The 18,207-nt window shown below is 33.6% G+C and overlaps 1 protein-coding gene across 3 annotated transcripts in view; it reads left to right on the top strand.

Annotated features, from left to right (window-relative positions):
• Positions 1-244: 244 nt before the first annotated feature.
• Positions 245-18,207, top strand: part of sl (small wing phospholipase C gamma 1) — a 36,590-nt gene continuing 18,627 nt past the window's right edge. For 2 of the 3 annotated variants that reach the window (XR_002162991.2, XM_019843769.2), the window contains exons 1-9: positions 245-400; positions 1,396-1,591; positions 1,721-1,870; positions 1,990-2,128; positions 2,241-2,403; positions 2,533-2,855; positions 2,922-3,128; positions 3,237-3,657; positions 15,326-15,637. Coding sequence is in view for 2 of the 3 variants with exons in the window: in XM_019843769.2 (XP_019699328.1) it covers positions 1,417-1,591; positions 1,721-1,870; positions 1,990-2,128; positions 2,241-2,403; positions 2,533-2,855; positions 2,922-3,128; positions 3,237-3,657; positions 15,326-15,637 (1,890 nt within the window). In the remaining variant the exon portion in view is untranslated. The remainder of the gene's footprint in view (positions 401-1,395; positions 1,592-1,720; positions 1,871-1,989; positions 2,129-2,240; positions 2,404-2,532; positions 2,856-2,921; positions 3,129-3,236; positions 3,658-15,325; positions 15,638-18,207) is intronic. The other variant, XM_011149926.3, reaches the window with a different exon arrangement.

The raw sequence follows: 18,207 nt of genomic DNA, 5'->3' as shown, positions 1-18,207 counted from the left end.
AGAACCTAACTGCAATCAGTCTTTAGAAACAGTAAATTGAAATATTCCTTTTTCAAATATTCAATATCTCAAAAAATAGCTAAAGCGCTTCAAATTCAAAGTTGGATTGTAAATCTAACTCGATGCATACTCTATGGCTTGTCCAAGACGTAACAAGCCAATGAAATAATTTATACAGCATCTGAAGATGAACTTAAGACGGTCTTAAATATAAGTTTCGACTATGAATATCGGCCTTAGTCGTGCTTTGCATGTGAATCTGCATAATATTGCTTACACTAGATTAAACGGAAGTTTTCAATTCTTGTAAACGCAAGTTAGGAGCAATACCTACGTATGATAAGTGAAACATTATATTTTTATTTTGTATAATCAACATCGTGTATCATTTTGGGAGCAGGTATGACATGTTTATAAGTATATTTTGCAATAAGACTGTTTGAAATTAATGGTAATTAAATCAATTATTAAACGAATCAATATGTAAGAATGCATTCTAAAAATTAAATTTCGATTATGATTTACAAGAAAAAATTCTCAAAATACATGTTTAAGAGGCCGTGTATTATCAGTGATAATTCTATAATATGCGTAATATGTGTAATAAATGTAATATGTTTTTCTATGACGATCTTTTCAAAGAAAATTCTGATTAGGTTATGTTTTAGTTATAAAAATTTCATACAGCTATATTGATTAATGTTTCTAAAAAATTGAGGACCGTACATTTATTTTTGTCTCAACTTTATATGTGTATATATATATATATCTACATGTATACATATATAGTGCGGATATGTAATAAAAAAGAATTCTAAATTAAAATCAGGTTATTATTTTTGAAAATATATATGTAAAATATACACAAGAAATTATTCTGTTATTTTTAAATAATTTAAAGATGAAAATATATAACCTAATTGCGGAATACAATAGTGACCACACACACACACACACACACGCGCGCGCGCGCACGCACACGCACACACACACACACACACACACACACAATATATATATATATATACATTTATATATTTTTGTGTGTGTATATGTATTATGTAATTTTAATACATTATTGATAGAAATTTATAAAATGAAAAAGAGAAATATATTAATTTTATAGTTATAATTATTTTCATTCTGTTCAAATATCAATACAATGAATATTTGTCTCAGTTTTAAACATTCTGTTATTTAATACATCTATTTTATAGAACTATATATAATGTTGCAATATACTAAAATTGTAAATAACTTATATTAAAATTTTAAAATTTTTTGACTTTATATGATACAATTATACAGTTAATTATACAGTATTAACAGTTAATATTAAAGTTACAATCATAATATAAAATTTAGCCTGTTTTAAGTCAGATAATATAATTACAGTGAGCATATAACTTTTTAAAAATGAATGGAATCATTCCTGAAATGGAACAAATTATTAGTCAGCTTGAAAGAGGTACTGTAGTAACTAAGTTTTTTACACGAAAACGACCAGAAAAGAAAACTCTTATGATCAGGAGAGAAACTAGACAGATTGTATGGTCAAGGAGTACAACATTCAGACCTTTTGATGGTTCAGGTAAAATTTTATTGATTATTAAAAAAAAATTATATTAATACTATTTTGGATACTATATTGAATAGCATACATTTGGTGTCAGATGTTGTATATATGAAGCATATATTTATTTCAAATGTTTATTTATAGTTGAAATAAGAGAAGTTAAGGAGATTAAGGTAGGAAAACAATCTAAAGATTTTGAAAAGTGGCCAGAAGATGCTAAAAAAATGGAGAATTTAAGGTGTTTTGTTATATCTTACGGATCTGAATTTAGATTGAAAACTCTTTCTATATCTGGTAAATATAATATATAAATTTATACTATTGTATTTGTTTTTTACATGTTTCTAATAAACACAAGTATTAATTATTTAATTACTTTAATTAAACTAAGATATTGATTTATATCTATTTAGCTCTTAGTGAAAAAGAATGTGAATTATGGGTTAAAGGATTACGTCACTTAGTACAAGATACTATAAATGCACCATATCCTTTACAAGTTGAGAGATGGCTTAGAAAAGAGTTTTATATCATGGAAAGTTCTCGTGAAACGTAAGTATTCTTAATAGAATTAATTTTTTTGTCATATACATATATATCATTTTAATAATATTAATAATTTTAATAATTTTAATTTATAATTATGTCACATGTTATCTAACAGAATTACTATGAAGGATATAAAAGCATTTTTACCTAGAATTAATTGTAAAATTGCTACAAGTAGACTTAGAGAACTATTCAAAGAAGTAGATACAAAAAATCGGAATGAACTTGGGTTTGATGATTTCATTATTCTATATCACAAGTTAATATTTGATCAAAATGTAAGTATATCATTTACATATATACATATATACATATATATACATATATTTGTACATATATATTGCATATATATATATATATATGTATATTATTGTTACTTATTTATTTGTACTGAAATTAATAAATAGTTTTTGCAGAATCTTGCAGAATGGAATAAATTATCAAGTTATTGTCAAACTGGACAAACTGTTACGCTCCAAGAATTTCAGAACTTTTTAATAACTGAACAACAAGATGATTTAGGCAACAATGAGTTAGAAATATCACGTTTTATCAGAGAATATTTGCAAGACCCTCAAAGAGATATACAAGAACCATACTTTACTTTCTCAGAATTTATTGATTTTTTATTTTCTAAGCAAAATGGTATCTGGAATCAAAAATTTAATCAAGTTTCTCAAGACATGACTCTGCCTCTTGCATATTATTGGATAGCATCATCACATAACACGTGAGTAATCTTTAAAGAAACACATGGATGAAAATATAACAATTATAATTTTTTGTTAATTTATAGGTATTTAATGGGAGATCAGATTAGCAGTGAAAGTAGTTGTCAGGCTTATGTACGTGCACTGAGAGCAGGATGTAGATGTATTGAGCTTGATTGTTGGGATGGTCCAGATGGAATGCCATTTATATTTCATGGCCACACTCTCACCACTAAAATTAAATTCTTGGACGTTATTAAAACTATTAAGGAATATGCTTTTGCTACATCTGAGTAAGTTAAATAAAAAGAAAAATGAATAAATTTTGTATGATTTATTATTTATTATTTTTTTATTATTATATGAGTACTATTTTCTACTAATATTCGTTATTTGTTCAGGTATCCTGTAGTTTTGTCTATCGAGGATAACTGTACTTTAACGCAACAACGTAAAATGGCAACAACTATGCAAGAAGTATTTGGAGACATGTTGTTAGTCCAACCTGTTGACAAAAATGAAACATGTCTACCTTCTCCATACGTATTACGTAGAAGAATTTTACTAAAACACAAGAAACTTCCCGATGGTGTCGATGAATCTTCGTTTCTTGTTCGGAATGATGAAAGCAGACAAGAGATGGATCTCAGAAACACTGTGAAAAATGGAATTCTTTATTTGGAAGATCCTATTGACAGAGAGTGGAATCCTCATTTTTTTGTATTAACACAGCAGAAACTATTTTACACCGACACATTTTCCAGAACACAAGAAACAGAGCATGATGATGATGACGAAAACAGCATTCGAAGATCATCAGACGTATGTATAGCTATATATATTTACAATACACATACAGGACAGTTTGGTTCTCAATCAAATCAATGAGCAAGTTTGGTTTTAATTCAGTGAGCATTCATTGCATTGATAGGTTTGAGAAAATAGAAATCGTTAAACTAAATAGAAAAGTCCTTTACCATTTTTTAAATTACCATGGTTATTATTGAGATAAAAAAATCATGTAGCTGGTACAAGCAGTGACCTTTATAAGGCAATGAATCTGAGAAAGTAATTATATATAATATTATATAGGACTATATATAATCCAATAATAATTTTGTCTCTATGTAATTGTGTATATATGTAATCATATATAATTATATATAGAATATCTACGAATTCTTGACACAGTTATTGTGTGCAGATAGAATATGTCAAACTAAAGAGAAAGATCAAATATTATTTTGCAAATTTTGTAATAATTATTCAGGAATTAATTAAATAATATAATTTAGTAGACGATATGTAAGATTTGATCAGATAAACAGATCTATTAACAGATTCATAAACATCTGTGTCTATATTTGTATGCAATTCTGACAGTCTACTGATAAAATCTGATAGATTGGTGATAGTAAATAAACAAAATTTGCAAGATGTTTTATTTAAATACATTGCAATGACATATCCTGCTCAGTTTCTGCTATTAATAAGTTACTATACTCTGCCATCAATCAAATTCCATATTTTTGATAGCAAGTTTTTGGCAGCAGATACTGTGTAAAATTTGTTTCTGCAAGTTTTGCTATCTAGGCAATTGAGAAATGGTAGGATCAATTCTATAGATAAGTCTAATGAATGATAATGTCCAGTTTAGAAGAAAGATATCTTACTATCTTCTATCAAAGGCGAGTATCAATTAACAACTACGATATCTGTGGATTCTATGAAATAATGCAGTGAGCGACACGTGACCCAGAACCTTACATAGAAAAGAAACATTCTTTTCTTTATCAACTGATACTTAAGATATTTTAAGATATTCTAAATAAACCATTTTTTTGCAAATTGGAAGTCATCTTACATTAGACAAGTTTATCCTACTGTTTCTCATGTGCTTAATTGCTCATATCGCTTAATTAGTTCTTGAATAACTATTGCAGGATTTATAAAATGGTACACAACTTTTTTTCTAGTTTGATCTGTTCTACTTGTATATTATAATTTTGTCAAAAATTTGCAGATACTTTGTATGTAAATATAGAATGGGATTATACAGAGTACTGCATACAGTTCGGACAGAATCCAACGTCTGTTTCAGTGAAAAAAGAAAAAATAGAAGCTAAATAAGTTGTATAACATAACGATATATTTTTGGTAAATGTAAAAGAGATGAGTTCCACCTCCAATTTGCGTGAAACTTTGCAATATTATGTATTTTAATCTGCAAACCACAAAACTGAAAGTAGAAAGTGTCGCTCTTAGGTGAAAGAAGAATTATGAAGTGTTAAAAAGTGATACTTCTGAGGTTAAGAAATCTGTCATATCGAGAGATATCTTTCGTTCGTTCGATATATGGCTTCAGGTAGTAAGGTGTACCCATACGCCATTCACCAGTTGCGTTAAGGGGATACCGAGAGATATGTAGCAGCAGAGAGAAGGAGAGTGGTCATGGGACGCTTTTAGCCAAGCTAAGTGCGAAGCGCTCTCTATACAACCGTGTACATAAACTAACGATGCCAGTGTCCACGATTCTTTACTGATTTCTCCCACCATGCACGCATTCATAGATGGCTCGGTCTATCCCACTGAAATATACAGTGCCTACCAAAAGTTCCGGGCCACCTAAATAATTTTTGAATGGTTTGAAATGTAGGATTGAAATTTATAGGGATACAATGGGATCACAAAGTCTATTATTTAACCACAAAAACACCCACCTCCACATCTTTGGGAGACGGGGGGAGGGGGAGCCAAAAAATCTTAAATAGCATGTGGGATTGAGTGAGGGCTCGTTCGGAAGGGTTTTCTGAGACGAAACCAACAGGTCGTCAAGATCTCTAAGATTTTTTTCCGCAGAGTTGATCATTTGAACATTTCTATTGATTTTGCAATAGCGAGGGCCCATGGCGACAACAGAAGAAAGATAAGGCTCCATGCGGGCACGCGCGTTCCTCTGCTGTGTGTGTGTGTGTGTGTGTGTGCGCGCGCGCGCGCGCGCGTGTGCGTGTGTGTGTGCGCGTGTGTATGCGTGCGTATATGTGTGTGTGCGTGCGTTCGTGCGTGTATATGTGTGTGCGCGCGCGCGTGTGTGTGTGTGTGTGTGGGACAGACTTCTGGAAATTTCAAAATCATCAAATTAACAAAAATCAGGGCGCTATTATAACAATATATTCTTGAGACTTAATATAACAAGAAAGTTTAGTACCACTTTTTCTTCCGATAAATTAGCGAGACATCGTAAGTTAAATATTGAAAATGTTATCAAGTTTTCCTCAAATATCTAAAAAAATATTAGACAAATAAAAAAATGTTTTAGACAAAAGTTGTTCAAATTAACTAGTAGAAAAAAGCAGTGTAATAAAAAAATGATGATTCCCATTTAAAAGACGCAAGTTGATCTTCAAATGATCTTGAAAATAGAGGTTAAGGTCATCATAGGGTAGCTCACTTAAATCCCTACAACTTCAGATCATTTTCCTTGAAACTTCAATACTGAAGAGTTATTTGGGGTGGGACATTAAAATGGGACATCTTGTATACATATCTATAAGTAGGGTCCGTTTGACGTTGCAAATGCTATTTTTTTTTATTTTCTATCTACAATTTTTTTATAACTTTTATAATTTCTCGCTCTTCTTTCACTCTTTCACTTCTTTTATTCTTTATTTTCAGCGACCAACTTTTTCATTGACTGTACCTCATTATCCCCCCTCTTGACGACACTGTAGGTCAGACAAGGATAAGAGAGGAACCAGGGAATCTCTCTCTCTCTATTCGCATACAAATAATAAAATCGTACGCCTACGCTCGTTCCAGTTAGTATATATTTCAGTGGTCTATCCATATTACATGAACGTAACGTTGTACACAGAGCGCTTCGCACTTGGCTCGACCAGAGAGAAACCTGAGAGGGGCCATCGAGCCGATTACGCTGGGACGATTTTTCCGCCGTATTCCGTCGCGCCTCCTGAGAAAATGTGTGCACACTACATCCGTCCTGACGGTAACGGCAAAGCGTGCACGGTTGTTTCTCACTCTACTTCCTTATAAGAAATAGCAAGTTAGACAAGCACAGACGATCAATCGCTCTCCATCTTTATTGCACCACCGATGAGCGTAAGCGTGGCAGGAAGAGGCACGAGGCGAGTCAGATCTTATCGCTAAGCTAGAATATTTCCTGTCTTACCCCTCCGCCTTCTCATATTTCACGCGACGCACTGCCCGCAATTCGGGAAGGAATATTTTGAGACCGCGTGGACAACTTCTAGCAATGACACAAAATGACGTTAATGGGGGTGGCCATTTTTATAATTTTTATATTCAATTTTATAATTTTCATATTCAGTTATGAACATATACATGCATATGCGTTGTAAATGTTAATATGCAATAATTATTATATTTTAATTATTAATATTAAATAATGTTATTAACGCTAATAATTTAAATGATATCAGTAATTTGAGATACTCATCTTCTCACAAGAGAATTGACATCCATCTGATTTAGAAGATTTCTTTGAAATTTTTACAAGTCAGCATGCAAAATTATACAATGGATTGTTGAGTGTTTGCAGGAGAAAAGTGAACAGTTTAATACATAAATATTGCACTTAAGTAGAGATACTAAAACCTCTACAGTCAAGAATGCGTGGTGGTCGTGGAGGTAAGCAGCTAGCTTTGTCACCCTGAAGGAAAAGGTTTCGAAACCTGACATGCTATTTTGTTTTTTTTCTCATTTCCTCCCATATATGAAAATGTTATTCAATGCAGTCGGTATTATGTTTAATATGTATTTAACTTATGATATAATTATATGTAAAATACGTATTTATACTTTGCATGGTGTATGTTTGCGTGTACCTAGTATGCTGAGAGGAAGTAAGCAATTGGATCGACAGTATCGGCAGCCCGTCACCTTCATATTATAATTACATATTAATATTTATTTTGGAATGTGCAATAATGTATACAATTTCTGTATCATTATAAGCGAAAATATCAATTAACTACACAATTTACTTAACAATTTATTGTTGCACTAACGCGTAATTTGTCTTATATATACAATATTTCTTTGAAGATAAGGGGCTGCCAATACTGTCGATCCAAAATAAATATTAACGATCTTAGCAATGTAGCAGTATTATAGCAGTACATCGTTTCGACAGTTTGATTACATGTACTGCTGCACTGAGAAAAGAAAGTCTGAGTTAATGAAACTTTGCGTGAACGAAAAAAATCGTTCACGCAAACGTTTAGTCGATTGAACAAATTGTACAGTTGCTGTAATGAGTTGTCAATTGATTCAATAATTACGACTTGATCAGTAACTATATCAATTTATTGTTGCACTAACGCGTAATTTGTCTTATATATATAATATTTCTTTGAAAATAAGGGGCTGCCAATATTGTCAATCCAGCTGCTTATTTTCTGTCAGCATACAAGGGGCACGCCTTATGAACATACACACCATGCAAAATATAAATATTTTACATATAATTATATCATAAGTTAAATATATATTAAACATATTAATATCGACTGCATTAAATAACATTTTCATATATGGGAGGAAGAAAATGAGAACAAAAATCCAAATTGCATGCCAGGTTTCGAAACCTTTTCCTTCAGGGTGACGAAGCTAACTGCTTACCTCCACGCCCTTATGAAAAAATCCTCAATTTTGGGTGTAAACACTGAAATTTGGGTGTTTACCATGAAAGTTGAGTGTTAACCGTCTACATTCGGTGTTAGTTGAGTGTCGAGCATCAATGTTGAGTGTCGGTTGGGTGTGACTATCAAATTTTCGGTGTAACTTTGATGTAGATTCTCAATATTGAGTGTCAATTGCGTGTGACCATCAATATTCGTTATTATCTTAGTGTAGACACTCAATATTGGGTGTAAGCATCAATATTCGGTGTATTATTGGTGTAGATACTGAATATTGAGTGGTTAAGCATTGGGCATCAGTATTGGGTGTCGGTTAAGTATGACCATTAATATTCAGTGTTAGTTTAATGTAGATATTTAATAGTGTGTGTCGGTTAGAGCGTCAATGGTGCAATAGTGCGCGTGTGTCAGTGGTTAAGAAACCTATATTTTGAATAAAATATAATGTCGAGTAATTAGTCTTTTATTTTCCATTTTTCAGAATATTTCAAGTTTGCAGTGGATGACAATATTGGGGACTTGAATAAGTTCTCGCTGTTTCCCGACAGATGGTATTACCTTAGCCTTTTTGCATCGGGCAATACTATTGCCAACTTCATCGTGAAGTTCCACCATTAGGCTCGAAGTGACAGTATATGTTAGTCCGCCGAGGCGTAAACAACATATTTTTTCATAGCGTTAAATATGTCGAATTTCATGCCAAAAAAAGAGTACTTGCGGGGAATTTTACTGCATTGCTTTTTTCAAAAAAAACCTGCAGCTGAAGCACTAGAATTCTTGTGGAGACTTACGGCGACTATGCTCTGTCGGAAACAACATGCAAAGATTGGTTTAGACGCTTTAAAAATAATGATTTTGATGTTGAAGATAAAGAACGTTCTGGCGCATCGAAAAAGTTTGAAGACGAAGAATTGGAAGCATTACTCGATGAAGACCCATGTCAGACGCAAAATGAACTTGCAGAATCATTAGGAGTTGATCACACAACAGTTGCCAAACGTTTAAAAGCATTAGGAATGATTCAAAAGCAAGGAAATTGGGTGCCGTACGAATTGAAGCCGAGAGACGTCGAACGGCGTTTTTTGTGTGAACAGCTGCTCCGACAGCAGAAAAGGAAAGGCTTTTTGCATCGTATCGTGACTGACGATGAAAAGTGGATACACTACGATAACCCGAAGCATAGAAAATCGTGGGGTAAGCCCGGCCATGCATTAACATCGACGGCAAAGCCGAATATCCATGGTTCCAAGCTCATGCTCTATATTTGGTGGGATCAGCTGGGTGTAGTATATTATGAGCTCCTCAAACGAACCCCAACGAAACCATCACGGGAGATCGCTATCGACTACAATTGATGTGTTTGAGCCGAGCATTGAAGGAAAAACGGCCGCAATACGAGGAGAGACACGACAAAGTAATTTTGCAGCATGACAACGCTCGGCCACATGTTGCAAAATCGGTCAAAACCTACTTGGAAACGTTCAAATGGGAAGTCCTACCTCACCCGCCGTATTCACCGGACATTGCTCCTTCCGATTACCACTTGTTCCGATTGATGACTCATGGCCTGGCTGAGCAGCACTTCCATTTTTATGAAGATGCCAAAAAATGGGTCGATTTGTGGATAACCTCAAAAGATGAGTCGTTCTTTCGACATGGTATTCGTATGCTGCCAGAAAGATGGGAGAAAGTAGTGGCTAGCGATGGACAATACTTTCAATGATATGTTCTTTACTCATTTTTTTAAATAAAGCATTCATTTTCACGAAAAAACAGCGAGAACTTATTCAAGTCCCCATACATGAATTACATACCACAAAATATGTTAATGAGACCAAAAAGTTCGGATAAACTATAAATTTTAAAAACTATCAATTATATTTGCAATCCTTATTATAAGATGTAATATTTTATTGTATTATAAGAAAATTAGAACAATTTTTACTTTATGTGACATCACAAATATTATTACAATATTTTAATATTACATATCAGATATATTTTCATTATAATATTCTAAAATATAAATATAAATATATTGTCTATATTTTCAAATTCTTAAAGTATATTATCTGTTTATTCTTTATTCATCGTACTATTCGATCTTGCTAAGGAAGAATATTAATATTATTAAAATAATTATAGTCATTTCGCAATCTTAAAGCATTAGTGTATCCATTCCCATCTTGAAGAACTAATGGAGCAAAAGCTATTGTTGGTTCATGTCTTTATTCGCTAGATTAGGTTGTATTGTACTTGCCAGGTAGACAGACATGTTGGCAACAGCATGCATGCGTTCAATGTATATTTTATGATACCATTGAAGCAGCATAATATGCTTGCTGTAAGAAATACATATTTATTATACTATACTTTACAGCAAAATATCAGTTTGTTTATATTACTGATTAATTGCGTCCTCTTGCTCACACAATTATGGCATCTACCGTAATTTTCATGGCATCAGATTGCTTCTTTTATACAGGGTGAAGAAAAAACCCCGAGACCCCTGAAAATTTCAAAAAAATATACACTTTATACAAAAATGTTTCAGACAAAAGTTGTAGCGTTGAAAAATGTCTATTTACCGATCTTAACAATTTGACCTTGGGTGGCGTCATCAAGGTCAGGACAAAGTCACCTTGGATTTTTTAAATGGAACCCCCAATTTTTTATTGAATATTCTTATAGCTCTTCTTCAGACCTTTTCAAAGCACTATGGTTTTATCCAATTTGAATAAACTGTTCCGAAGTTATCGATTTTAAAGATATCTAGCCAACTAAGGCAAGATCGGAGGATGATCCAGCCAATCAAGGCAAGATCGTAGGATGATCCAGTCAACTAAGGCAAGATCGTAGGATGATCCGGCTAACTAAGGCAAGATCGGAGGATGATCCAGTGATGTTGATGGCGGACATTTTGAACAATTACTTTAAAGCTTTCCAGTATTGCCTTAGTTGGCCGGACAACTCCCGACCTTGCCTTAGTTGGCCGGATCATCCTACGATCTTGCCTTAGTTGGCTGAATCATCCTCCGATCTTGCCTTAGTTGGTCGGATCATCCTCCGATCTTGCCTTAGTTGGCCGGATCATCCTCCGATCTTGTCTTAGTTGGCTGGATCATCCTCCGATCTTGCCTTAGTTGGCTAGATCTTACTTTAAAAAACTCGATAACTTCGGAACAGCTTATTCAAATTGGATAAAACCATAGTGCTTTGAAAAGGTCTGAAGAAGGGCTATAAGAATACGCAATAAAAAATTCGGGATTCCATTTAAAAAATCTGAGGTGACCTTGTCCTGACCTTGATGACGCCACCCAAGGTCAAATTGTTAAGATCGGTAAATAGATCTTTTTCAACGCTACAACTTTTGTCTGAAACATTTTTTTATAAAGTGTATATTTTTTGAAATTTTCAGGAGTCCCGGGGTTTTTTCTCCACCCTGTATGTTATTATAATGTTTTTATATGAAGACGCATCTTTATGTACTTATGCTACTATTTTAACTCTCGAATTCAGTCTCTATGCAGGCAATCTATCGAAATTTGTCTATCTGGGTTATTTATTTATCCTCAATGTCAAGTATATTTTTAGGAATATACAAGGTGTTCCAGACTACTCGTGTCACCCGATTTTTTTGGTAAACATGACATTTTAGAGAAAAATGTTTCAGAGAAAAGTTGTATGGTTTCAAAGGTGACAATTATATCAATTATGTTATCAAAACAATTATATCATTATGTTTACAGATAGCTACTTTCGAGATATTTACCGATCATTTTCTTAAATGTAAATTCTAATTTCTTATTGTGTTCACCTGTTTCTATTAATTAATTTTAACAACTTTTGTCGGAAACATTTTTTATTTGCATATTTTTTTAAATATTTAAAGAAAACTTGGTAACTTTTCCAACATTTAACTTATGATATCTTGCTATTTGTCGGAAGAAAAAGTGGTATTAGACTTTTTTACTCTATTTGATGTCAAGAATATATTGTTACAATAGCACACTGACTTTTGTTAATTTGATAATTTTGAAATTTCCAAAAGTCGATAAGTTAATAAAAGTTAGGGCACTATTGTAGCAATATTTCTTGAAACTAAATAAGGCAATAAATTCTTGAGACTAAATAAAGTACGAGGGGATAATCGTTCGATAAATAAGGTAAATTTCCGCAAAATGGCAGGAAGTAACACTCATCAAACTGCTTCATACCAAGTTTTAGCTAAAAGCGACGTTTAGTTTACGTGTGGCAGACGTTTGAAGCGAACGTGGCAGCAGTTGTCGTAAAAACGCTCTGATTCACACCTCCATAGTCACAATGGCAAAATTGCACGAATTAGGGTTCGAATTGCTGTCCCATCCACCCTATTCTCCTGATTTGGCCCCTTGTGACTTCTTTCTATTCTTAAACCTCAAGATCTGGCTCGAGGGAAAGAATTTTCATCCAATGAAGAAGTCATCGCTGCTGTGGATGCGTATTTTGAAGGCCTCGAGACTGCCTATTTTTTCGAAGGGATCAAAAAATTAGAACACTGCTGGACTAAGTGTGTAGAGCTCCAAGGAGACTACGTCGAGAAGTGAAAAAGAATTTTTCCGAAAATAGGCGATTTTATTGATTTTTTACTTTACTTATCGAATCCTCGTAAAAAAGGCTAATACCACTTTTTCTTCCCACAAATAGTTAGCGAGATATCGTAAGTTGAATGTTGAAAATATTATAAATTTTCCTTAAATATCTCAAAAAATATTAGGCAAATAAAAAATGTTTCAGACGAAAGTTGTTCAAATTAATTGCTTCTATGGGCTAGACATCTTACTATAAAAACTCGATAATTTCGAAATGGCCTACTTAAAGTGAATAAAATTATAGTGCTTTGAAAAAGTCTGAAGATGGTCTATATGAATATGCAATAAACAATAAGCAATTCGAGTTAAAAAATTTAAGTAGGTCTTTTCCATCTCGTCTTTTCAAAGAGGGTAAGTTAGGGATTTGTATTACCTAAGTCTTCATCGTTCTATCTTAGGGGTGAGATGTTATCCGGACGTTATTACTGGTGCCTTATAACACAGTATATCCAGTAGCTATATTCTCCGCTGGCATTTTTGATGTTAGCGTAGCGAACAATGAACTGTACATGCGCAACCCAGTCACCTAACCAATAGCAGTCAGGATCCACTTGAGACTACAAATGCTTTGAACGCTAAATGGAAGGCTATTATACGGCGTTCAAAGCATTTGCAATATTTAATAAATCGTACTTCTCTACATGATTTAATAAAATTGTAAATATACTTATATATACAGTGTGTTAGAAAAGTCTGGAAACGGTCAAATATCTCGAAAACGAAACGTTTCTGAGAAAAATGTTTCCAATCAAAGTTGTAGGGTATTAAAAGTCCTATTGAATGATCATATCTGTTTGACCTTGAGTGGAGGGGTCAAGGCGAGGTCAAGGCCAACATAATTTTCTTAAATGGCCGTACCTTTTATCACACCCCACTTTTTATCACACAGTGTTAAAGATGACAGCGAGACGTTTTCAAAACACTACTTGATGACCTATTTTTGTTGAGAATTGTCTGAGTTATGAGTTATCTTTAGAATTTACGGTGCCGCCAGCATTAGTATTATTCAGGATGTACCGCGTGACACGCACGTGCGGAGAACGCACGCACGCACATTTTGTGCTATAGTATATTTTTCTTATTTTTTTTATATAATGGTTTGTATTGTGAGTTTTTTTATCATTGCTATAGAAAAGTCTTTAGAACAACGACACGCGATAAAATTTTTGTTGCAAATTTAGGAAAGTGTATCCTGGACGTACGAAATGATTCAAAAAGCATTTGGTGATATTTCTCTGAGTCGTTAAAACTCAGAGAAATATTTCACTGGTATTTGTGACAGCAAAGGGATGGTAAAAGAAGTAGCCACTTATTGATTAGTCGGACTAACGTTAATATTGAAGCTGTTTGCACTCTGATCGCATCAACCTGATGAAGGACAATTGGAATGATAGTCAATCAATACCATTAGTAAAAATATAACCTGATTAATCATTGCTAGTGTACGACTCGAAACGTATTGAAGCGATTGATTATTTTTATATGACAATACATCCTCTTATAATGCGGTGATCGTGCAGTAATTCATCGTCTCCAGAAACGTTATTGTACTGCACCACTTACCATATTCGTCAGATTGAGTTCCGCATGTATGCCATGGAGAGATTGGAGATTGCATAAATTGCTCTAAAGTTAGGAGTAATGTATATTGAAAATTAAATAGTATTAATATTTTCCGATCTTAATTTGTCCCTTTTTTTATGAATTCTGTTCTATACTTTTATATCTGCACTGTATATGCCACTAGTAAATTTAAATGATTTGACGTAAATATGATGTTAGAAATATTGTTCTTTAGAAGATGTCAAAAAGGTCAATACCTTATAAACATATTTTGGCCAATAATAAAGAATATCTCAGAATTCTACTCATTATACTTGACACAACAAGTAAAATTTGAGCGTTCAGAAATATTTGATGTGAAATTAGATAATTTTTGTATATCTTTCTTTAAAATGTTTTTTTTTAAATTAAAGAACTTTACCTTACAGTTATTATTTTATTGAGCATAGAGAAAAGATGGTACAAGATTTTTCTATTTCTACTTTTATAGGGAAATAGAGCTATATAAATAGTTATAAGCGCATAATAATTTACATTATATATTAGAAAGTTATACATCATATAATATAGCCATAAAATTGTAAACTAATATTTGATTATAACTTTATTTAAAAGGGCGCGCCAAATGATGAATTGCATTTTGGAGAAAAATGGTTTCATGGAAAATTAGCAAGAGGAAGGGAAGAAGCTGAAGAATTATTGCAACGTTATTCTTATCTTGGAGATGGTACTTTTTTAGTACGACAATGCGTTACATTTGTGGGCGATTACTGTTTGTCATTTTGGAGAAAAGGAAAAGTGAATCATTGTCGTATTAAACTGAAACAAGAAATGGGACAAACGCAATATTATCTCATTGATACTAATTGCTTCGATAGTTTATATAGTTTAATTACTCATTATCGTAATCATCCACTTAGAAGTCAAGTAAGTACAGAAAATTAATATATTATTGTAGGAAAACTAATATAACATTAAATTATATACATATATATTTTTTATATATATGGTGTTTGGTAACTCATGTAGCCATAGTCAATGGAGGCATAAAGCTGATTAATATAATGAAAAAAGTCAAATATCATTTTGCAAAAATCGTAAAAATGGCTGAGTTACGTACCTTTATTGGCTATGATTATGAGTTACCAAATATTTGAGGCATCCAATTTGTTGTTCTGCTCCCGACTGCTCATGCTGGCGACTCCCGATGCTGTCGCTGCCCTACGATGAGTTTGGTACACTATGTGTATATATATATATATATATATATATACATACATGGTGTACCAAAAGTCTGGAAACGGACGAATATTTTATAAACTATGCATTTTAGAAGGAAATGTTTCAGACAAAAGTTATTTGGTTTGAGGGGGGATATAAGATGGTGTCATTGGATTGAGCTTGAGTGAACGTTCCAAGGTCATATGGAGTTCAACTTTGTTTTTTTAAATGGAGCCTCCTATTTTTCATTACATATTCTTGTAGCTTATCCCAAGAACTTTCCAAAACACTATAAATAAGTTATATTTTATTGAATACTTTTTTAGTCATGGGGCTTGAAAATTACAATACCGCCGGCATTAGTGTATCGGCTATAATATAGCCGGCATACAAGATGTATCGCGTGGAGGTTGTACGATCGGATTTACACCTCTTGTGTATGTGTATGTGTATGTCAAAGCAGAGATAAGGACACAGTTCGTCACTCCCGTAGTATTTAATGACTCCAAACCCTCTCTGCTGTGTGTGTGCGCGCGCGCGCGCGCGCGCGCGCGCGCGCGTGTGTGTGTGTGTGTGTGTGTGTGTGTGTGTGTGTGTGTGTGTGTGTGTGTGTGTGTGTGTGTGTACGCGCGCGCGCGTGTGTAGGGGTGTGTGGTTTAGTTGAGTAAGTATTCAAATTGACCTCCGTCTGCTGCTTGACAATGGCCTAGCCGTAGATAAAAATTATTTAAAACATTTCGTCTCATCTCTGCCGAGATAAGATCGACTTGGTGTATTATACGTTCCCTAAGGTCCGCGAGGTTGGCAGGTTTTGTTTCGTATACATTGTTTTTAAGATATCCCCAAAAAAAATAATCGACAGGAGAAAGATTTGGTGATCTAGCAGGCCACTCTATTTGACCACGTCTTCCTATCCATCGATTTGGAAAAGTATTATCCAAAAATTGCCGTACTGCTACTGCATAGTATGGGCCTGCACCATCCATCTTGTTGGAACCAAATATTTTCTGTTTCCATCAAACATATTTTCAAGAGCGGATATGACTTCATTTTGCAATAGCTCCTGATAGATCGCCGCGTTCAAATTCCCATTAATGAAGAATAGTCCGACAATACCATATTCGCAAAAACCTGTTCATACGTTAAGTTTTTGGGGATACTGCGTGCGGATATCACGCATTCAATGAGGATTTTCATATATCCAATATCGGCAATTATGCCGCTTCATTCAATTCAAAAGAAACTTCGTCGGAAAAAATTATGTGATCGAAAAAGTTATTATTATCATCGTATCGATACATAATTTCGTCGCAGAATTCATTTCTTCGATCAAAATCGTCTTCCAATAGCTCCTGAGTGATTTTAATTTTGAAATTTTGAAAGGATGCCATTTCTTTTTCACTAAAATATGATGAATGGACATTGTACTAATCTCATGCGCATGAGCGCATGTGCTGCCTACCTCAAAGTAGAATGAGGATTTTCGACGAATGTTTGCATCACTTCGAAACTCTTATCCAAGTTTGTCGCAAATTTTGGTCTGTCAGTGCGTTATCGGTCCTTGATGGATTCTGTTTCATCAAATCGTCTGACCGTTTTCTGGACTGTAGACTTCGAAATCGGTTCACGATCTGTATTGTTATATAAAGCAGCTACTTGTTCATAGGATTTAACGCGGTCACCATATCCTCGCATCATCAGTAAAGTAATTCTTTCTCTTTCAGACAGTATCACTTTGGATGCCACTAAAATTTCATTCAGTTGCTTGATAGTGTGTCGTAATACGAAGAGGTATCCAGGATAGAAAAACGTTCGACTACAGGTCAAATCAGAACGATTAATGTAGCAAGACCTTTATTGGAAAAGAACCATGAAAAGTATAATAATTCCGATATTTGAATTTTCCCCTAGTCTACGGTCCGCATTCATTGAATCTTCTGTCGATTTTTTTCAGAAAGAATTACTGCGAATGATGCAAGGATATGGTGACCACGTTAGATCCTTTGAACAAGTAGCTGCTTATCTCTGCTGTGACACACACACACATATACACAAGAGGTGTAAATCCGATCGTACAATCTCCACGCGGTACACCTTGGTTAATGCTGGCGGTATTGTAAATTTCAAGCTTCATAACTCGGAAAATATTCAATAAAACATAACTTATTTATAGTATTTTGGAAAGTTCTCGAGATAAGCTATAAAAATATGCACTGAAAAATAGGGGATTCCATTTAAAAAAACAAAGTTGAACTCCTCGTACGACCTTGGAACGT

Source organism: Harpegnathos saltator, unplaced genomic scaffold (genome assembly GCF_003227715.2).
Source record: "Harpegnathos saltator strain DR-91 unplaced genomic scaffold, Hsal_v8.6 scaffold160, whole genome shotgun sequence".
Lineage (NCBI taxonomy): Eukaryota > Metazoa > Arthropoda > Insecta > Hymenoptera > Formicidae > Harpegnathos > Harpegnathos saltator.
This window is presented reverse-complemented; position numbering and strand designations above follow the sequence as displayed.